Genomic DNA, 15,024 nt, shown 5'->3' on the forward strand with positions numbered 1-15,024 from the left:
AGGCATAAAGTTAAATATCCTGATTCCCGGTTGTAAGTGTCACAAACTAAAATCCAAATTCATAAGGTAGAGGAACCTTTCAGATTCAAATTGAAGTCAGATGGATGTTTTATGTTTTTTAATAAGAGAATAAAATGAGTATTTTATGAATTTAGAATGTTGTTTTAATATAAAAGACAATAAAATGGGTAAATATGTATTTTTTGTAGTTTAGAGGAGAAAATACGTAATTCAAAATTTAGAGGGAGAAATATACAATTTTGAAGTTTTTGAGGGGTATACGTGAAATTCCCCAATAAATAAAGTTTTTGAAAGAATAAAAACAGACGAGAGAGGACCAGAGGGACCAGAGGGACCAGAAGCGGAGCCGCGGAGGCCTAAAGTTAAATATCCTGATTCCCGGCTGTAAGTGTCACAAAATCTCCTCTCTCACCTCGCACACACGCTCACTGATCCCCCCATATATCGCGCCACCTCCTTTCCTTCTCTCCACCGCTCCTTTTTGTGTGCGGTCTCTTTCTCTCCTATTAGCTTGCTGACATGGCGGCAGCTTCGGCGACACCTGCCGTGATGAAGACGGGGGTGGTCGGAGATCAGAAGGTTTCAACGAGCAGGTTCTTTGGGATGCGGCGTGAACCAGTTCACAGATCGCTCCGGTCTCTGCCGCTCGGGCCGTTGGACAGCTCTTCTCGCGCCATACGCGCCACTTCAAACCCCGCGGTACGATCATAACAACTACTTTTGCAATTTGTTCCACTTAGATTGCTCTAATTGAGTGATTGCTTGTTTTGTATCTGTAGTCCTCTTTCATATAATTTATGCGCTTTGGAGTTTCACATTATGATGCAGAAATATGTATGAACCACTTAGCTCCGGCGTGTGATTAGCAGTACAGACATGCATTTGTTCAGTATATATGCAGGGGCAAATTCGGATTCAATTTGGTACATTTTGTATTAATTATGCCTCGTTTTTGTCAAAAAGACAGGATTTTGAGTGCATCGCAGTGCTGTGAAATGCCAAAAACATGCATATTCTGGATTAATAACACTAAATTCAATTTTAAGAGACAAGTCTGTATTGTTGTTCTTTATGTACTCAATCAAACGTGAGCTTATTTTTGACAAATATCAAGTTTCTGGAAAATCAATGCACTTTATTTGACCACTTAGTTTGGCAAACTCTCACTGCTTAAGTTCTTCACCCTGCTAAACTATTTTTGACAGAGATTTTGACATAGCTGGCCTGGTCATGTATATTGAATTCAATCTCATTATTAAAGCGAGCAAACATTTTTCAATGATCTTCAGTTCTTTTTTTTCACTTTTACTCGTTAGTAAAATTTGGGGCATCTGTTAGTTTGCCAACATTTTAACACGTTAATAGCTATTTCCCATGTGCAGACTACACAACCAGGCGAAATTGAAGTTAAGCGGAGCAAGGTTGAAATTATCAAAGAGCATAGCAACTTCCTTCGCTATCCCCTAAATGAAGAACTCGAAACAGAGGCCCCGAACATTAATGAAGCCGCCACGCAACTAATAAAGTTTCACGGCAGCTACCAACAAACCAACCGTGAAGAACGGGGCAAAAAATCATACAGCTTCATGCTTCGCACCAAAAACCCTTGTGGAAAAGTGCCCAATCAGCTCTACCTTGCTATGGACTCACTAGCTGACCAGTTCGGCATTGGTACACTGCGGCTGACGACTCGTCAGACCTTTCAGCTCCATGGGATTTTGAAAAAGAATCTCAAGACAGTACTTAGCACGATAATAAAAAACATGGGCTCGACACTTGGTGCATGCGGTGATTTGAACAGAAATGTCCTGGCACCAGCAGCCCCTTATAATTCTACTAAAGAATACGTATTTGCACAGGAGACGGCAGATAATATAGCGGCTCTATTGACACCTCAGTCTGGTGCATATTATGATGTGTGGGTTGATGGAGAGAAGATCATGTCGGCCGAGCCACCAGAAGTGGTTAAGGCACGAGAGGATAACTCACATGGGACAAACTTTCCTGACTCGCCGGAGCCGATATATGGCACCCAGTTTCTACCTAGGAAGTTCAAAATTGCTGTGACAGTACCAACTGACAACTCAGTTGACTTGCTGACAAATGATATTGGTGTGGTGGTTGTTTCTGATAGCAATGGAGAACCCCAAGGGTTTAACATATATGTGAGTAAAGAATCTTAATTTTTGTTAATGCTTCCTTGAACTATTCTACATCTTTCTATTTTTTTTTTTTTTTTTTGCTTATTGTATGTTACCAAGAATTTTTGTTGAAAAGAGATACTAGTGTACTGTTCCAAAATATAGCATACCAACCACTGCATGGACCATGCAGGTACATGCATGCACAATTTCCAGTATCTCGTACAGAAACGATGATATATGCATGCAAGTTATCCTGCTATCAGTCAAACAGCCTTTTCAATTTTTCTTGCATTGAGCCAACTTTTTTAATCTAGCACATATCTTTTTTCTCTAATTTGATTTGTCCTCAATATGTTTTGTAGGTTGGAGGTGGCATGGGGAGAACTCATCGGGTGGAAGCAACCTTTCCCCGGCTGGCTGAGCCACTAGGTTATGTCCCTAAAGAAGATATATTATATGCTATAAAAGCTATTGTTGTCACCCAAAGAGAAAACGGGAGAAGAGATGACCGCAGGTATAGTAGGATGAAATACTTGGTTGATAAGTGGGGAATTGATAAGTTTAGAAGTGTGGTTGAGCAGTACTATGGGAAGAAGTTAGAGGCTTTTCGTGAGTTGCCTGAGTGGGAGTTCAAGAGTTATCTTGGCTGGCAAGAGCAGGTACCTGTGATCTTTTATTTTATTTTCCTGTTTGAGTTATGTTTCTATTATCAAGATTCTGCCAAAAACTTGACTGGGTTTTGTGCAAAAAAGGAAAAAAAAAAAAAAAGGTTAAAAGTCACCTAAAAAAAATTAAATGACTGCAAGTATGCTTAATGACATCTCAAAAGAATTAAATAATGGATAAACACAGTTATCTCAGTTTATTATGGTTTGATAGTTATATGGAGATGAAAATACTTTCAGAAGCTTTTTAAGAATATCTTAACCGATTTATACGACTTTTTATGTATCTTCCTTTTCAAAGTTCATGATCTAATTTAAGTTTCTTTTCAGGGTGATGGAAAACTGTTCTGTGGCATACATATTGACAGCGGTCGTATCGGGGGCACCGTTAAGAAAACATTAAGGGACATAATTGAGAAGTATGGATTAAATGTTCGGCTCACCCCAAACCAAAACATAATGTTGATAGACATTGAACCTTCATGGAAAGATTCCATTGCTAATTCACTTGCCCAAGCAGGATTATTGGTAAAGAAAATAATGATCTCTTCTATTTAAATATCAAATTATTTTTTTATGTAATGCAGTGTAGTAATAAAAGGTACTTTAGAGGTGGAAATATTGGCCCCACATTTTTATACCCGCTTTTTGGTCAGATCCCATGGCCGGCAGATTGATGCTGGACCTGATTCATTGCCAGTATAAGAAGCCAAGCCAGATTTTACTAAATTTTGTTCAAAAAATGTAAAAGACATAAACCAATGATGTAGAAAGCCTGTTACCCAGGTAATCACATGCTAATTCTACCTGTTTAGACTAATTGCTCAAGTAAGCAGTTGGTAGGATTTATCTCATGACCTGCTGGTGGGGGTTTGTACAGTAATTTTCTTTTCAACATTAGAAAATGGTGTTTCTGAAGCCTGCCACTGGACTATTGCCTATCTATCTTGTATATGACTTTTGATTCCAGACTTTTATCTTGTGGTCCTTATCACACTTTTTACAATAATTGCTAATTTTGATGATATTTTTTGGCAATTATTTAGGAGCCTGAGGATATAGATCCTCTCAATTTAACTGCCATGGCTTGTCCAGCTTTTCCACTATGCCCACTTGCAATAACTGAAGCTGAAAGAGGGATCCTTGGTATTCTGAAACGAGTCAGAGCTATGCTTGATAAGGTACTTAAAGAGAAATAGAAGCAAGATAAAGAAGAATTGAGTGTTTGAATTATTTCATTGATCAACTGATTACGGAGTACATCATGGTCTATATATAGACATTACAAGCTAATAGCCTTTCTGTAAGTGCTATAACTACAACCATGTCTTAACGGAATACTGTTATTAGTTCTAACTAACTACATCTTCTTTGCATAGCTATGGCTGTCCAGTAGTAGTTGTACTTGAGATGTCCAGTTTACTCCTATTAGTACTCAATTATACTAGTGCAAATGCACGATCCATCGTTATATTACATGAAGTAGCAGTATTTTGAATAATAAGATATGTTCCGTATTTTAAAAGAGGTCGGGTAGAGCTTGGTTGATCATTGATTTTCTTTCTTTTCCTCAAATTCAGCATGGACTAAATGGCGATGAGTCCATGGTAGTAAGAGTCACTGGATGCCCCAATGGTTGTGCTAGACCTTACATGGCCGAGCTTGGTTTTGTTGGAGATGGCCCAAATAGCTACCAGGTATTTGATTCTACTTTCCTCGCCCTTCTACTGAGACATGCTTAGGTTCAATTAAAATCTATATTCTTCTTGGTCTGATTTTAAATAATATTTCTTTAATTGACAATAGATCTGGCTTGGGGGGACACCAAACCAAACTTTTCTTGCGAGATGCTTCATGAATAAAGTTAAAATCCAGGAGTTGGAGAAGGTCTTGGAACCTTTATTTTACAATTGGAAACTCAGCCGCCTACCAAGTGAATCTTTTGGCAGCTTCTGTAACCGAATGGTATGTTGTAAATTTCTGCATTTAGCCTTCTTTTTCACCCAAATACTTGATCTATTTATTTTGCCTTTATAGCAATTTTGCCAGTGTTTCGCTGGCCCAACAGTTGTTCTCAGTTTCTCTTAAAAATGCCAGTTGTTCTTGATTACAGGGATCTCTACTGGTGTCAGTATTGACCTCTGTGTGACATAATGCATCAAAAAGCAAAAATATGAGCCTACATATGACCCATTGAATCATGAAAAAATGACACAAAATCAATTAAATACTAACAAGTACAAATCCATGGCAATAGGAAAGTAATTCTGGCAGTAGTGGTAGGGGTACTTGTTAATCTTATTGCAGCATTTTTTTTTTAACTTGAGAGTTATTTTTCCTGCATATTTCAGTATTTTTGCTGTGGAGGTGATTACTGATTAGTATTCTGTTAATTTTCCCAGGGATTTGATCAGTTGGAAGGTTTGGTAAACAAATGGGATGGTTTGGCGGAACCATCTACAGTCGCATAACTGATGCCTATGTACAGTTTTGCCACTTCAAAAATAAACCAAAAAGTGAATCAACAGTTCGCAGTTTGTGTTATAATTGTAAGCTGAGAAGTTTAGTTGGTCTTATCCTTTTTTGTCAGTATGGAAAATATTACCTTTTAAATTTGCTATTAATTTTGTTTTGCAAACAAAAAGATCGCCTTAAACCTGAGGATTAATTAAGTGAATAAATGGCCGATCTTTTTCAGTATTGTTCTCGTTGTAGCATTATCCTGTTTACTTTTGGCACAAATGTTTTGTTTTCAATTTCTCGGATTTGCTATTCTCCTACCATCTCTTATTATGTTGCCAACACAGACCAGAGAGATGTTTACAAAGACCAACTGCATATGCGCATTCTTTGATGCAATTTGTTATCGTAGATTGTTAAATTAGGGTCGAAACTAAAAATGTTATTTTGTTTCGAGTTAGGGAATTGGGACATAGTACAGTGGGTAGTATGCGACATAAAATTTTCTGCTACATTGAAGGATGATATCAGTCGTCTTAAGTTTTGAGTTATATTTTAATCAATTCAATGCAATTTGACTTGTAATTTCAAATAGATGGTTTTTATATTTTACTTGCTAAATTTGACTAAAATGATTAATACGTTGCTTTCTTTTCTTTACATTTTTTTTTGTGTGTTGCTTAATAGAAACCAATATGTTGCTTTCTTTTCCTTTATGCAGAGGTTTAAATAGCGTAATCATAGCGCGGAACGACTAAAAAAAATGATGCTATGCTCATATAGCGCCGCTATAGCGTGCTATAACGTCAACAGCGCCATAACTTTTATGGTCTGAAAATGTTATAGCGGCGTTATAACACGCTAATTAGAAACCTTATATTTTTTTAAAACTTTGTCGAGATATTCAAATACCTTTATTTATTATACTTCTGTTTGTTTTTATTTTTAAATTTTTAGTGACTTCAAATTTAAAATTTAAATATTAAAATAAAATTGTTAAATGTCTTTTACATTGTATTCTCTGTGCGGACGTAAAAAAAATTTGCTTAACTGTATTAATATTTTAATATATCAAATAATAAATTATTTGTAATAAGATTAATTTTTTTAAGGTCAGTTGGCAAGTAGCCTACTGATAGATGTATTAATCAAATTAAAAAGTATTTACATCCCACTCAGTGAGTATATGTCTCTCAATAAGATTTTTTTTTTTAAATAAGGTTAATTGCTCATGTGTATTTTGTACATTCGATTTACATAACATGAACATTTATGTTTCTTAGCTCTTAAACTTTTTTTCATTTCTTAACTCTGAAACTTTTTTCATTTTCAATTTCAATAGAAAATTGAAATGACATTCTCTAAATAACTAAATAAAGTTGCAGTCTAATACAATTATACTAGGGCATCTACAATTTGCATATATAACTGAGAAACAATAAATTCAAAGCTTCGCATTTATAAAAATGTGAAATTTATCTCAAAAATCTCAATATCCCTAGTTTTGCTCTTATTAAATATCATATAGAGACTCTCAAAAGATAATATTTACAACATTCAAAAGATGGAAAATTGTTTTGGTGGATCTGCTAGTCTTACTCTTTATCTTGTTCTTTTCTTTGCTGCTGTTGAATAATCAATGCATTTCTACACATAAAATTAGAATGACTGATTTTTTTTTTTTTCAGTTTTATCCCATTAGAATGACAGCAAACCACTTCTTAATTTCTACTTCCCTGATTCAAAATCATAATTCATATCACCTAAAGTATTTCAAATTTTGAGTTTAGATCTGCAAAGTCATATCAATTTTGATGCGAATATTAGAAAAGGCCGTGTATTTTCACCTCTGACTGAATTGGTCCTAGGAATGTACTCCAGTCGAGTGGAACCGAGGGGAGGGGAAGGAAGAAACATGGATAGAGAGGAGATTTTGCTAGGTCCGTAGATTCACTCTGTTTCAAAAAAGACGAAATGGAAAGAGAGCAGAGGAGAATGCTACGCAAAATGGAACGTTCTGTGAAATTTTGACGAAATAATTTACCTCAAAGTCAGAGTGGAGATGAGATAAAATGACTTTGTTCTCTTTCCTTCCCTTTATATTAATGACACTTTCTCTTTGTTTTTTTTGTAAATGCCAAATTAATCCGAATTTTTATGTCCGGATTTAAACTCAAAATTTGCGTTACTTTAGAGGATCTGAACTATTCAATACATCAGAGCACCATGATATGATGATCGGCACACATCTGACACATCCACCGACTGCCCGCAAATAATGTGAACAGGAAAAGTTCATGTGGCATTTACATTTCATTACATGGTATTGCGAGTCATGCAGAAACACCTCATGAACTTATATTATTATTTGGGTCCACATGTAAGTATTACGACTCACATGCAACGTCTCTATCCCATCGTACGCAATTCGCCTTCCACAATAGAACGAACGGGTAAATATTTTAGAAGAGCTGTTTTAGCCTTATGCAGCGCACGAACCATATACAGCACTATTTTTTATTCTATTGTTCGAACGCTGTATGAAGTCAAAATTACTCTGTTAAAAATCTTTACCCGAACAAATCTAACCTCACCCAGAAAATAACCAAAAATAGAAAGGAGGAGAAAATATAAACACAAAATTTCCCGAATCTCTCTCCCCTTCACCGCTCGCCACCACCTCTGCTCTCTTCTTCTCCAAAGAACCAAAAATTAAAAATGGATCTGCCACCTTCAGAGGAGTTAGAAACCCTAAAGGCAATCGATGTACTACGCGAATCCATCACCATCCCTCGCGCCTCGCCACGTACCTTCGCCTTAATCACGCTTTCCCTCGTATTCCCCCTCTCCTTCGCTATTCTTGCTCATTCCCTCTTCACGCACCCAATTTTCCTCCGCCTGGAGTCCAATTACGACCCCAATTCCATGTCCAGCTCCAATTCCGACTCTGATTTCCAGTATTTTATGTTATTCCTCTACCAATTCATCTATTTGCTGTTCCTCTTCACCTTCTCACTCCTCTCCACCGCTGCCGTGGTATTCACCGTGGCATCGCTGTATTCCAACAAGCCAGTGACTTATTCCGACACCATGTCAGCCATTCGGCCAATATTCCCACGCTTATTCCGGACATTTCTCTGGGTGTCAATAATTATGGTTGCATATAATGGCCTGCTTGTACTGACAGTTCTCATACTAGTGGTCCTTTTTGGAGCCTATTCATCTGCTTCTTTGTTGTTGCTTGTGCCAGTTGTGTTATTGTTTCTAGTTGTGCATGTCTACATCTCGGCACTCTGGCATCTTGCAAGTGTTGTATCAGTGCTTGAGCCGGTGAGTAGTTATTAACTTGTAATGATCAATTGATGTAATTGCTTGTTATAGTTGTATGCACTGCGCAGGTTGCTTGCATTTAGTGGCAGTCGTCTCTGTACTGGTAAGCTGTACTTATACCAATCTAGACCAACTCAATTCCGCACCAGATGGATTCAGTTCAGCCACTATTGGTTCATTTTTCCCTGGTTTCTGGCCTAATTTAAATGTTTCCAGATTCCAATTTAGGGTAATTGGTACACAAAAGTGACTCTTAAGCGCAATAGGGATAAAAATATAAAAGTGAACTTCTTTTGTGGTAGCTGATAATTTCCCATTCTGGTACCTTCCCAGTAATGCAATTTCACCAGCACTGACCTGTGTATAACAAAAATTGATATCTTAATCCTTGGTCGGACCAAGTCTAGTTAAGTGCCTGGTACCGGGTACTACTAAAGTGTGTTATCCATTAATTGACATGAACCTTGTTTACAACAGATATGTGGTCTGGAAGCCATGGCAAAGAGTCGTCAGTTACTCAAAGGGCGGGTTGGCATGGCAGTTGCACTAGTGACTGGCTACCTTGGCATATGTGGCATCATCAATGCGATATTCCGTGCAACTGTGGTGAAGGCACCGTATGAAGAAGGAAGCATCTGGGTGGGGCCCATTGGTAAGATTCTGATTGGTGGAGCCCTTGTTGCTGTACTTGTCATTGTAAACCTAGTCGGGTTGCTGGCACAGAGTGTGTTTTATTATGTTTGTAAGAGCTTTCATCACCAGCAAATTGATAAGAGCGCTCTGTACGATCATTTGGGAGGATTTCTAGGGGAGTATGTGCCTCTTAAGAGCTCAATTCAGATGGAAAATCTTTAAGCATGTAAAATCATGAAGAGGAGCTTTTTGGTCTCTTTCTTCTCCTACTTAAGTATTCCCTTTTTTTTTCTGTATTTTAGTGTTCTTATTAGGGAACAAGCACGTGAATTGTGGATACAGACACTAAGAGTGTAAAATGTAAAGATGACTTTATTACTGTGCTAGTAGTGTAGTTGAGATTAGTGAATTATTTAAACTTCTTTTGCCTTCGTTTCTACAAAAAAATGTAGCAAATTGTTTAAAAAGTAGTGTTTAGATATAGAACATAGACCATAAACCAGAATACCAGTCATACATGATACAACCACACAAGCAAAAGAAAACAACTCTGTATTAATACCAGTAGAATTATCAAAACCAGAAAGCTGTTCATACTCACTGAACTGTGGTCTTCTCAGGGGAACTCTCAGAAATATTTTCAATTGTCTTGTACCGACTTATGGATACCGCCTGTCTAGTACATAACTCAGATAAAATCAAAGAGGCCAAACTTTCTACAACCTTAGCGTGATAATCAGGAAATGTGACTATTTCTTTCAACGATCCAAAAGAAAACACAAAATAAAAACTAATTAGCTTTACTTGCTGCTTATTTATTTTTGGTTCATATCTGTTAAATAATATCAACTATTGTTGGGTTTATATGCAAATTCCATTAATCGATTGTTCTACATAGGTTAGGATAAGAGACATGTTGTTCAGTTTGGTTCCAGCTTGGAATTTGGGTTTATCTGAAAATATATATATATATATATATATATATAGGACTTGGCTACGGTGCTATGGGTAGCTAAGAGGCCTCCCGTGCTACGGATCAATATTTGACTTTTCAAAATTCTAACGGTCGATCCGAACCGTTCATCTTGTTCTCCATATTAATATGTGCTTGGAGACCAAATTTTACATTTTTTGGAAATTTTTTACTATTTTTTTAGATTTATTGAAAATCGCTGTTTTTCAACAAATCTGGACCATAAAAAACAGCGATATTCAATAAATCTAAAAAAATAGTAAACAATTTCCAAAAAATGTAAAATTTGGTCTCCAAACACATATTAATATGAAGAACAAGATGAATGGTTCGGATCGACCGTTAGGATTTTGAAAAGTCGAATATTGAGCCGTAGCACGGGAGGCCTCTTAGCTACCCATAGCATATTAGCCAAATCCTATATATATATATATATATATATATATATATATATATGAATTTGATGTGGAAAGATAATCAAACTTCATAAAGACCTCGTAGATTCTCATCCCTGAAGAATGCGAGAGACGTTAAACTCAACAAAAAATTCCGAAATTCTGTTTTCAAATAGATTGATTACTTTCATTGTGTATTGAAAGGTTGCATTTAATTGACTACGGATTATATTTTAGTTTAGTTAATGTTTTTAATTCGTCAGGTAAAAGGGTTGTATTTCTCTGCAGTATATTGGACTTCAGAAATTACAAGCATGGTTTAGAAAGAAATTTCATGCTAATTTTGGTCCCGGTCTTGTTAAATTTAGTATAGACTATAAATTAAAATTGTTAACAACATTTAAGCAGAACGGTATAATTTTTATTTCAATAAAGCCCAGTTGGGCCACTTTGGATGAGGGAGCGAATTGTGGCCCAAAAAAGATTGGTAACCCATTATAATTCTCGATCTTAAAGGAAACAAAAGGCAAAGTTTTTGTTTTTTGTAATTTATTTACCAAAGTTTTAAAAGAAAATTACAGCAAACCTTGATGCAATAAAACCTTGTATACAACTAATTGTCAAGTCAGAGAGAAAACCTTGAATTTGATTTACATTGGCATAAAACTTTTTTCCTTTTGTTTTGTGGCAAAGAGGCTTGTAATTGTTGAGTTGCTCACAATCCCACCTAAAATAGAATTCGTATCCCCTCAGGTTACCTGACTGAATAGAATTGAATCGGACAGTCCGAAAATGAATTGACACGCATCTCAAAGCACGAATAATCCTGTTGCCTCTGCCATCCCGAATCCCGACCGGCTGAGAGTAAATCTGAGCCGTCCGTTTCAATTGTCTTGAGTCAGGTACCTGGGAGGATACGGATCCCCTAAAATAGGAGCAGCTCTATACCTTTTTTTTTTTGTTTTCTTTTGTATCCGCAAGACAATACTGTCTTTAACTAGACAGTCCAAAATTAATCCCTTCTTTTTCCTAATTTAACGACCTACGCAAATAGGGAAACCGCCTTCCCTCCCTACGTGGTGGAGGTGGACCCACTCTAGCTACTTGCGCAGTCAAAAGCTGATAATACCCCAATATATATATATATATATATATGTGTGTCAATAACTAAGCGTTATATATCTTCCTAAATTTGGAAGATTCTGAGGAATGAATGAAAGGTAACCAACCCATAATAGAGAATGGGTAATTTAAACTTGGGGTCTGGGGCTGTGGGGCAGGATCAGGATCAGGATGTGGTACTCTTACCCTGATCTGATGGGCGGACGAAAGTCACGAAACCCGTGACGAGCAACGTGAAAGAGGAAAAAAAGGAAAATGTTAGTTTGTACTTTGGATTAATGGGCAGCCCGTAAAGACGTCTAAGTTTATCTCAAACCGTGCAACAATATTGTTATGCACTTATGTGCTGCTCCTGCTCCTGCTCGTCCCCCCACGTAACGTAACTGATCATGCTCCACTTTCTCCTCTCTCTCGACGATGCGCCAAAAATACAAATTTCCCGGGCATATAAACCCCTCTCTGTTCAGCTTAACATTCGTCTCTTTCTCTTCTTAATTAATACCTTGCTACGCATCTACTTGTTAGTTGTTACAATCTGAAAATCCTCTCCTTGTCGATCGCACAGCTAGCATGGGTTCTCTTGGCGTTTGCTTCTTCATCCTCCTTTCTCTTCTCTCCGCCTCCTCCTTCTCAGGTAACATATACTCATGACATTTTATATTTACCTTATTTTTTTTCTCCTTTGATTCATATTATTGTGATTTTTTTCCTTGTTGTGTTTGTTTTTTACTTCAAGCATTTCTTTAATTTGCTTTTCAGAGGGAGGAAAAATCGGGCTGAATTATGGCCGAGTGGCGAACAACCTCCCATCACCTGCGAGCGTGGTGCAACTCCTGAAAACCAACAATGTCACGCATGTCAAGATGTACGATGCGGATTCAACAGTGCTCCAGGCCTTTGCGGGCTCTGGCATCAAATTAACCGTTATGTTGCCAAATCAGCTCCTCCAAGCCACCGCCACAACCACCTCCTTTGCTTCCTTGTGGGTCCAGCGCAACGTTGCCATCTACTACCCCTCGACCAAGATCCAAGCCATTGCTGTTGGCAATGAAGTCTTTGCCGACCCCACAAACCTCACTTCTTACCTCGTGCCGGCCATGATCAATATCCAAGCAGCCCTGGTAACACTACAACAATGTAGATACTTTTCGCGAGAGAAAAAGCAAATTTATGACGGTACTCCCTCGCGAAAAGTACCGTCGCAAAAAGAAAAAGCTGAAGAATGAGAGTAGTTCGTCGCAAAAAGTCACTTTTTTATCCTCGCGAAAGGTGTTTCATTCTTGTTGTGTAAAACTCAACCTCGACAAGGCTATCAAAGTCTCCTCTCCCATTGCACTGACATCCTTACAATCCTCCTACCCACCTTCAGCTGGTGCATTTCTCTCGGACCTCGCGGTGCCTGTGATGAAGCCCATGCTGCACTTCCTTCGTGAGACCGGGTCATTCCTCATGGTGAACGCTTACCCGTTCTTTGCATATGAGGACAACGCAAATGATATTTCGATCGATTATGCCTTGTTCAGATCCAATTCCGGTGTGCTTGACTCGGGTAGTGGGTTGACATACTACAGTCTGCTTGATGCCCAAATCGATGCAGTTGCATATGCCATGTCAGCCTTGAAGTACGATGACGTGCGCATTGTCATATCAGAGACCGGTTGGCCATCAGCGGGTGATGCTAACGAAATTGGTGCTGGTGTCATGAATGCCGCAGCATATATAGGTAATCTGATAAGGCGGGTTGTGTCTGGCACCTGTGGCACGCCAAAACGACCGGATTGTAACATGGACGTGTACCTCTTTGCTCTGTTCAACGAGAACCAAAAGCCAGGACCGACCTCAGAACGCAACTATGGGATGTTCTACCCCAACGAACAGAAGGTATATGATGTCGACTTCGTGCTAGGAAATGCTAACAGCAGCACCACCAAAAGCAACAATGGCAACAGCACAAAAGGCAACAATGGAAACAGCAACAACACTAGCAGCATCGGCAATATGGGACCATCAAGTGGGACCGGGGAGACATGGTGCGTGGCAGATCCTAATGCCGAGAAGGAGCAGTTACAGCTGGCATTGGATTTTGCATGTGGTGAAGGCGGGGCCAACTGTACAGCGATCCAGCGCGGTGCGGCATGCTATGAACCGAACACAATCGAGGCGCATGCATCCTATGCTTTCAACAATTATTATCAAAAGAATGGAAGGGGGTCCTGGACCTGTAATTTTGGAGGGACTGCTTATGTTGTCTCTCAGGCGCCAAAGAATGGGAAGTGTACTCTTCCATCAACTGCTTAATTAGACTCTTTAATTATGCAACTCAACAAATTAATTTGTATCTAGCTTGGAATAATAGGGAGAAACTTAGAGAAGGATATATCAATTAGTCCTTTATTTTTACTGCTTAATTAATTGTATTATTAGTAGTTAGTATGTAATATGTTAACAATGCTAATGTTATTCGGTTGACTTGGAAATAATATGTTATATGTGTTCTATTTATTTCTTTATTTATTTTGAATTTAATATATATGCTAAATTAATTATAATGCGACGGTGGTGCTGTTAACATCATCTGCATTTATGAAACTGCACCCAAGTTAAAATAGAAATATCTAAATAGCTAAAATTAATTTCAAAAGAATATATATATACTCAGTGCAATTGATTTTGATTGTTTTTGGACTTCAGAATTTGAAAAGTAAATTCACATTAATTATAAAAATTATTTTTTTAGATGAATAGACAAATATGAATTAATATTTTCACCAACATAACATTTAAGCAATTTTATTGTAACGAAATCTTTCTACTCATGAAATTATCGTACATTTCCAAAATAATTACAAATTAAATTATCACCTACAATTTGAAATTAGAATAAAATAACCAATGTAGATGCTCTAACAGTTTTATCTTCTTTTTTTTTTTTTTATTTCAAAAGCCCGTAGGCATATTACATGAATTCACATCCCCTCAGGGTACCGAACTGAGTACAATTGAATCAGACGGCCCAAAATTGTTCTATTTAACTTGGCACAAATCTCAAAGCAAAAATAATCCTGCCTCCTCAGTCATCCTGAATCCCGACCGGCTGAGAGTAAATCTGAGCCGTCCGTTTCAATTGTGTTGAGTCAGGTACCTGGGAGGATACGGATCCATATTAAATGAGCAGGATAAAGCAAAACATACAGATAGAACCGAAAAAGTCATAGACTGCAACTCCAAAATTAGGGTTTAAACAGTTTATCTTTTCTTTCTTCTAAAGAAAGTGTATAAAC

At 37.6% G+C, this 15,024-nt stretch overlaps 2 protein-coding genes and 1 pseudogene across 3 annotated transcripts; all 3 read left to right on the forward strand.

Moving 5' to 3' along the window:
* The first annotated feature begins 371 nt into the window (after window positions 1-371).
* On the forward strand, window positions 372-5,527 carry SIR (sulfite reductase). Its single transcript, XM_078314953.1, has 8 exons — window positions 372-720; window positions 1,404-2,186; window positions 2,528-2,824; window positions 3,161-3,358; window positions 3,877-4,011; window positions 4,411-4,527; window positions 4,637-4,795; window positions 5,233-5,527. The coding sequence occupies exons 1-8, from the start codon at window positions 541-543 to the stop codon at window positions 5,299-5,301; spliced, it is 1,938 nt and encodes a 645-aa protein (XP_078171079.1). The 5' UTR covers window positions 372-540; the 3' UTR covers window positions 5,302-5,527.
* Window positions 5,528-7,909: 2,382 nt separating this feature from the next.
* Window positions 7,910-9,665, forward strand: LOC144565541 (uncharacterized). The gene is made up of 2 exons (XM_078315331.1): window positions 7,910-8,620; window positions 9,098-9,665. The coding sequence occupies exons 1-2, from the start codon at window positions 8,009-8,011 to the stop codon at window positions 9,473-9,475; spliced, it is 990 nt and encodes a 329-aa protein (XP_078171457.1). The 5' UTR covers window positions 7,910-8,008; the 3' UTR covers window positions 9,476-9,665.
* A 2,606-nt stretch (window positions 9,666-12,271) lies between these two features.
* LOC144565517 (glucan endo-1,3-beta-glucosidase 12 pseudogene) lies at window positions 12,272-14,041 on the forward strand (annotated as a pseudogene). The gene is made up of 3 exons (XR_013514905.1): window positions 12,272-12,377; window positions 12,503-12,864; window positions 13,013-14,041. The product of XR_013514905.1 is annotated as a glucan endo-1,3-beta-glucosidase 12 pseudogene (transcript).
* The last annotated feature ends 983 nt before the right edge of the window (window positions 14,042-15,024 follow it).

The sequence above is a fragment of the Carex rostrata genome, chromosome 14 (assembly GCF_964058835.1).
Source record: "Carex rostrata chromosome 14, lpCarRost1.2, whole genome shotgun sequence".
In the NCBI taxonomy this organism is placed as follows: domain Eukaryota; kingdom Viridiplantae; phylum Streptophyta; class Magnoliopsida; order Poales; family Cyperaceae; genus Carex; species Carex rostrata.